Genomic DNA, 7,861 nt, shown 5'->3' with positions numbered 1-7,861 from the left:
AGAACCAACAGAACCAACAGAACCATCAGAACCAACAGAACCATCAGAACCATCAGAACCAACAGAACCATCAGAACCAACAGAACCATCAGAACCAACGGAACCATCAGAACCAACAGAACCAACGGAACCATCAGAACCATCAGAACCAACAGAACCATCAGAACCATCAGAACCAACAGAACCATCAGAACCAACAGAACCATCAGAACCAACGGAACCATCAGAACCAACAGAACCAACGGAACCATCAGAACCCAGTCCAGGTCAGGATCTGAACCTAGTTCTCCTTCCAAACACCTGAGTAGTGTGTTCTGGTCCGGTCCAATCGTCTGTCCAGATGAGTCAGACCAGGACCGGGGAATCGGTCCAATCAAAACCAGAGGTGTAGAAACTTTGACTACACCCCTAACCCGGCTGGACGCTTTCATCACCTTCCCATTCCTCAGGACTGTTAGCCGCTACGTAAACAGAACCACCTCTGGGACTGCTGACCTCTGACCTCTATCTACCCCTGCCCTCTGGGGGCCGGGGGCCAAAGCAAACACTTTGCTCCTCTTCCTCACATACCATTTAACACAGATTAACAGCAGCTGACTGGGAGGAATCTGAGATGCTGCTAAAGAGGAGGAAGAGTCTGCATGGAGCATCTCTGCAGTGGAGATGAGGGTCATGGGCGGTTGCCCAGGGCGCCGTCAGAAGGGGCGCTGTGTTTGCTAACAGAGAGCAGGTCAAATGATCTCGTGCCTTTCACTCCCACAGATTTCCTGGCTTCTGATTGGTCTGTTCTAAACTTTCACAGAAGTAGAAGAGAAACCGGTAAAAAGTTGTGATTGAAGTTTGTCACCAAGTGGAAGAAGATCAGAGAACTACAGAGGATCTTTGTCACCCCCTCAGCAAAACATGGTGGTGGCAGCATCATGCTGTGGGACAGCTGATTGGAAGATGGGCGGGATAAAACCAGCAGAAAAGCTGAGACAGAAGTCAAAGTTCACTTTCCAGCCTGATCATGCAGCCAACGATATTATGGGATGGCCTAGTCAAAGTCCAAACCTAAATCTCTGTCTAATCTGATCCATTCTGAAGTTTTTAAAAATAATCAAGTTGTTCCAGATCACCTGCTTGTGATTTAATCCATGTAAATATGTTTTTATTGTTTCCATGGTAACCACCTCAGAGACAAATGAGTCTTTCCAGAAATTGACATGATGCTGGCCCCGCCCCTTTGCTGAAGTAGACCTGTCCTCCGACAACTCAACTGTTACTATGGCTGACGAAACAGACCTCAATGAGTTACTCGATGTTTAGAAATAAACCATAGTAATGAAATGAAATGGTGTTTACATGCCAATATAGCAGTTAGCGCCGTCTGTGTTCATGCTGCCAGAGCTACCGTTGGAATCTACATGCATAAAATCAGAATAACTACCTTCACTTATTGATCTGGAAATGATTAGATGGTTAGCATTGTTTTAAGTTAACTGAGTTGTGTTTATTTGACACTTAGCTGTCAGCCGTGAGTCGTTAGCACGGAGCCGTGAATCATTAGCATAAAATCCCTGCGGGCCGAACTTGAAGATTGGATGTTATGCCGCTAACACTTAGCTTTCGTTAACAACTCAGAGGCGGAAGTCAGAGCTCCGCGCAACGCAAATAATGTTCCGGATGAAACACGGCGTGCTAAATAATAAAATATAAATTAACGAAGCTTCGAGGCAGGTACATTTTCCTTGAGGAATTTTAATAATCGAGGAACTCGAATCATTTGGGGAATCGTTCCAGCCCTAGTTGACACTAATACATAAAAATAGAATGTTGACACTTCTGGCTTTCCATACAGAGCTGAGTGCTGTCATGTTTGAGCTATGTTGGATGAGGTAGCCTTTCTGGCTCTGTTATGTCTGCCCATCTGGTACAGTGTGAGTGTGTGTGAGTGTGTGTTGTGATTGTTGTTATAAACATATTAACTTTATAACTGCTGCAGTTCAGAGTCAAATAAGGAGCCTTTCTCTGTTTCTCAGACAATATTTCCCATGAGAACCGGCGGCAGGAAGCTGAATGGAATGAAAACTGTGAGTGTGTGTGTGTGTGAGTGTGTGTGTGTGTGTGTGTGAGTGTGTGTGTGTGTGTGTGTGTGACATTGTTGCTGTGTGAGAGTGTGTTAGAGTCGACACAAAGAAAGTGTGAAAGCAGGGAAAGCAGGGAGGAGGAGGTGTGTGACATTTTTTACCAGCTTCCTTCTCAGGCTCTCTCACTCTCGCACGCGTGCACACACACACACACACACACACAGAGTGCGGTCAGTTCAAAATGATACATCAGACCAAATTATTTCATCATCATTACCAGATTATTTCCACACTGATGCAGTCATAGTTTCAGTTTTCTTTAAAAATGAGCAGAAAAATATGGAAATCTCTCCAGAATCTAATGAAGGGAAAATTGGACTGAAGGATGACGTCTTCTTAAAGTTACATAATCAAAGATTAACAGCAATAATTTGGTTTAGTCTGTCATAACATAAATAGGGTTCATCTTTCATTTTCACCATCTTATTCACCCATTCATCATGTGTCAGTTTAGAACTAAATATTTAATTCATGGCTAAATATTCACCTTGCTAACAATATTTAGCTTCAAACTAAATTTGCTAACTGTTAGATGGTTAGCTAGATAGTTAGCATGCTAACAGTGAGGAAGATGACCCACCTGTTGAACTCGTAGATATCCTCGATGTTGCAGAACAGAGAGCTGACCTGCTCTGGTTTCAGCGGCAGAGCGCCGCAGTCGATGATGCAGCCCAGGTAATCCTGCAGAGACACAGTCACACCTTCATCATCTTCATCTTCCTCTCTGCTGGAGCTGCAGCAGCAGAAGCAGCTCGGACAAAGCTCATGGTTCTTTTTCAGGTCGGGTTGCTCTGAGCCGCAGCAACAAATCAGAGCAACAGGAAACCAGAGGAAGATTTACATGAAGAGAAACAGGCAGGAAGGAGAAACGGAGGAAAGATGGCGGATCGGACCTGAGTCAGGAGGTAAGGAACCAGAGATCTGAAGAACCAAAGACCCGAAGAACTGAAGAACCAGACAACAGGAGAACTGGAGAACCAGAGCACCGAAGAACCGAAGAACCAATTAACTACAGAACCAAAGAACCGAACATCTGAAGAACCAGACTCCCTGTGGAGGTTTTTATGCATCAGTCAGAAATCTTTAAGACTGGAAAATAAAATATTTTCTGATAAAATTTACTTTTATTACAAGAACAAACTGGAGATGATGTCACTTCCTGTTTCTGGTTGAGTTTGCAATGAATCAGTAGAAATTAGTAAAACTCAGCGTAGCTCTGACCAGCTGGTCTAACTGGGGGTACTGGTGGAACTGGGAAACACAGGAAACCCCACTGCTGTTCCTCAGAAGTAGAGCGTAAAGAACGACTCGTACTAAAACACCATGAAAGTCTCCAAAGTCCTTCAAAGGTTGTTAGTTCAAATCCCAGCAGAAAAATAATAATAAACAGGAAATTTAAGCTAATGCTGTTGGTGTTTGCTTCTGCAGGATTGTTGGAAAGAAACTCACTTTGTTGGAAAACATGAAGTTTCCAAGATTCCTTCCTAAATTTGAAAACAAGAACACAGGGTGTGTGTGTGTGTGTTTGTGTGTGTGTGTGTCTGTTTTTATATGCCTGTGGGGACCCATCTCTGTCTATAATGTGGGGTTGTGGGGACCACTTCTCCTCATGGGGACATTTTGATTTAGCTGTTTTTGGGTTAGAGCAGGGGTCCCCAAACTTTTTCCTGTGAGGGCCACATGACTGTTCCCTTTTCTGGTCGGGGGCCGGTCTTAGTTTTTTGAGAAAGAAACCTTAGAAAAAGTTTTGTTGACGGGGGGGAACTGTGGGGAACGAGGACCTTTTCCCAGTCCTCACTTTTTTGCAGGTCTGCTGGGTTCTGACAGTCCAGGTCGGGTTAGAAACAGACTAGTACTGGGTAGTTGGGTTAGCAGAATGTCATGCAGTCTTGTACCACGGTCAGCAATGCAAAGTCACAAACACAGTGAAAAGATGAGAGAAGAGTCAAACTGGGGAAGTCAGGCTGAATTTCACTTTAAAAACACTGCAGTTAGAGCAAACAGAGGATAAAGACGTCAATGGGGTTGAGTTTGATTCCCAACCTCGGTTTCTTTGCCCCCTTCCTGTCAAATTACTGTCAAATAAGATGGAGGGTCTACCAATTGATCAAAGATCAGGCCTACTAGCTGATTGCTAAATAAAGTGACACAAACATCAATACATAAAATATAATAACTTTTATATTCTTTATTTACTGTATTTACATTGTTTTTAGGTTCTAATTACATACACGCACACACACAAGTTTAGTTTTATGTTTCCATCAAACTAAACTTCCATTCAGTTTAGTAACTGTATTCATGCCTAATCCATGCCTAAGACATTTCCCCTAACCCGCTGCAGGGCTTTTGGTCAAAACAAGTAATGTGATTAATCTGAATTGTGTAATATTAAAAAGTTAAACTTTTCTGAATCGCTTTGACGCTGACAGCCATAGATTTAATAAAACATCTCCACATAAACTCCAGAAGTATTCCTCCTGTCATTTCCTCACGGTTCTCCTGTATTTACAGGTCGCTCTGTGTTTTATTTGCTCCCGCTCCTCTTATTCCGTCCCACCTCTCCACGTCTTCCCTCCCTTCCCCCTTCCTCCGTCTGGCTGAACGACTCCCCCTCCACTTCCTGTCCCATTTGGCTGCAGGTCAGCGAGCGATCCCCCCTCAGTCAGTCAGCAGTTTGTCCGCTGAGGAGCTGAACCAGGTGGTGTGATCTCAGCCTGCTGGCAGCCGCGCCACAACCAGAACGTCTTCAAAAGAAAACCCAGTCTGTAGGGGAAGAGAAGCTGCTTTCCCTGCTTTGCATTCTGCTTTGTTACTAAACACACACTCAGAAACACACAGCCCTATTATGGTTGTTGGTTCAGATTCCAAGTGCGCCTGACATCATGTAGCCTCAATCAAAACCAGACCTCAGACTGCAGAGAGCAGCAGGAGACACGGCCGCGTTGCAGGACCAAGAGGCAAACATGCACCTATCATCTGTCAGGAATCCACCTGGAATCCTACAGGAATCTTCCAGGAATCCTGGAACTGTAACTTGCATTGCTGAACCCCAGTGGTGTTCATAGAGGAAAACCTTCTGCTCAGCCTTTATTTCATCTGCAGTTCTTCATCTGTGATGCAAGGTTAACTAAATCAAAACACAATTTTACAGGTACGCAGTCGGTTACCATGGAGAAATTATGAATTATGTTCACTTTCATGACAGAGTTTAGAAAGCTCCTTAATAAATATTAACCTGAGATTATCCTCATAAAACAAACAATGGCAAGCTGAGATAATGCATCAAATAGACTAAAGTCAAATAAAAAATCTAAGCTAAGCTAAGATGAGCTAAAATAAGTGCAACTCGAGAGAGCCAGCATCACTCACCAATATAAACACACAAGATAAATAATTCCAAGAAAAACTAAAAATAGTAAAGCTGGAACCAGTTTAAATAAATTGAAATAGGCTAAGCTAAAGCAAGGTGAGCTAGGCTAAGGGAAGCTAAGCTAAGAGGGTAAATACAGTAAATTTAGATAAATTCTGATCAATTCAATTCCAAAATACTTTATCTATCTGAAAGTAAATGAAATGTGGTCATCACTCCTGTTATCCAAGTATCTGATCTCCATCAGTCAGCTGAGCACAGAGATGTTGGAGTAGGAAATAATGATGGAAGGGACGGACTGAACTTCCTCTTTTTCTCTCTGCTCTGCATCCATGAAGCCTCCTTTCAACGCCTCTGGGGGCTGGGGGTCAAAGTTCAGGTATGTTTTCGGCTTTGGGGATGCCAATCAGCTTCTCCCAGCTGCAAAAACAATACCTTGTTGCCATGGTTACGCATCATAACAGCTGTCCAACAGTGAACCAGTAAGAACAGGAATCCTTCCAGCTGCGCAGCATCCAGATCCAGAACAGCAACGATTCAACCGTGGAGGAGAGAAAGTCTGGGTGCTTTGAGGGAAAACGGAAGTTTGAACACGGTTCCTTAAATATCCTAACAATCAGTAAACACACCGACTCCACCGAACACAGGAAGGCGTGACTGAAAGTGACGCCTGAGCCAGGATGAAAGCTGGAGAGATGAGCAGCAGCAGCAGGAGAAGCTGACGACAGCCAGCCTCTCCGGGTCTGTGTGTCATGGCTCAGGATGAAAGCTGCTGTAAATTCACTACAAAAGCCTGGTTCACACACACACACACCCGGCTGGCCCACTGCTGGTGCACCTGGACCAACAATGGATGAAATCCCTTCAATCATGCAACCAGATCAACAAATCGTCTGAAACATTCCTCAGGTAAAGTCAAAGTCATGCAGCAGAAACACAGCGAAGCTTGGTAAAGCGTCACAACATGACGGCAAAAAACAGAAATATCAAAATCTCAGAGCATAAATGGGGCCAACCCTCTAACTCTGAGCTAACAGAGATGCTAACAAGGCGATTCTGCAGGATTTAATGATAACAAACCCAGTTAATGAAGGTAGAGGCCTCACGGTTTCCTGTCCTGACAATTGTTTCCACAAAAGAGAGAGGTTCAACAGCGCCATCTGTGGTTGAACTCAGGAACAGCAGATTAGCTGATTTCTCACTCATTGGCCAGTCGACAGCCGGAGGAAACGAGCAACTGAACAACAACCAGCCTATTCTTCAAGACAATCTACTTTGGATTAACTTGGCTAATACATTTCTAAACACAGCAAAGAAATTTGTTTCCAGGCTGGTTAGAAATGTGAAAGCTAAAGTAATGTACCCTCCTGACACAGCAGAACTCTGTGAATTCCCCATCCTTGATACCAACAGAGAGGCACTATTCCAACCAGCAGACTGTCCATCAGGAGAGAATCAGTGATCTTCTGATTTATCTCCTCTTCTACATCCTGGAGGTGGAGCGAAACCTCCTTCAAGTTTCTAAAGCAACCGTTAATAATCTTCAGAGAACCAGCAAGCAGAAAGAATAGAAGAAGAAGAAAACCATGTAGATCAGGGGTCTCAAATTCGATTTACCCGGGGGCCGCTGGAGAAAGAGTCTGGGTGAGGCTGGGCCGCATAAAGGATTCCACAAAAACCATTTTAAAAATAACCTCAAATGTCATCAACATTTCATTATTTCTCCAATACATGAACTTCAGGCTTTGGCTTTGACAAAGACATGATGAGGGTGTGACAAAATTTAGTTTATTCCACTTGGCGTCGCTCTTGTTCTACGTTTCATAGAAGTCTTTAGCCAGCTAGCAACGTATGGAAAACGTCTGGACGCGTGGCATCATTACCACTTCTACCTGTCACAACAGCGCGGCGGATGACGAGCAGCCCAGTAGCAGTCGCCTTTCTTTGCGTTTGATCGTGGCATTTGTTAATGGTAGAAAGTACCGCAATGGCGACTGCAGGGAAGGGAAACTGGTACCGGACTGTTCCATCGTCCGCTACACTATTGTTACAAGCGAAGTGTGCATGAAGTCAGCATAGCTTAGCCTAGCACCGAATGTCAGCTATGATGAGGAACGGCGGGCCGGACTAACTTTAGAGGTCCGCTCACCCTGTGGGCTGCACTAATGTTATACTTTCATACCACGGTGGGGGCCACGAGACATCGTCCTGCGGGCCTCAATTGGTCCGCGGGCCGCGAGAATGAGACCTCTGGCGTACAGCATAAAGAAAAAACTTCGTGTACAGATGAATGCTGTAAACATGGAGGTGAAGTGATGAACGTCATCAGAGGCCAGAGTTACTTTCTCAATGAAGCACA

General features: G+C 44.3%; 1 protein-coding gene across 7 annotated transcripts in view; it reads right to left on the bottom strand.

Annotated features, from left to right (window-relative positions):
- plekhg2 (pleckstrin homology domain containing, family G (with RhoGef domain) member 2) overlaps nt 1-7,861 on the bottom strand; it is an 83,575-nt gene that overhangs the window by 45,759 nt on the left and 29,955 nt on the right. For all 7 annotated transcript variants that reach the window (XM_015018435.1, XM_015018441.1, XM_015018436.1 and 4 more), the window contains one exon: nt 2,710-2,810. In XM_015018435.1, coding sequence (XP_014873921.1) covers nt 2,710-2,810 — 101 coding nt within the window. The remainder of the gene's footprint in view (nt 1-2,709; nt 2,811-7,861) is intronic.

The sequence above is a fragment of the Poecilia latipinna genome, unplaced genomic scaffold (assembly GCF_001443285.1).
Source record: "Poecilia latipinna isolate Pla-1442-1.1 unplaced genomic scaffold, P_latipinna-1.0 Scaffold2272, whole genome shotgun sequence".
NCBI classification, from domain to species: Eukaryota; Metazoa; Chordata; class Actinopteri; order Cyprinodontiformes; family Poeciliidae; genus Poecilia; species Poecilia latipinna.
The sequence above is the reverse complement of the archived record's forward strand: the minus strand, read 5'-3'. Positions and strand labels throughout refer to the sequence as shown.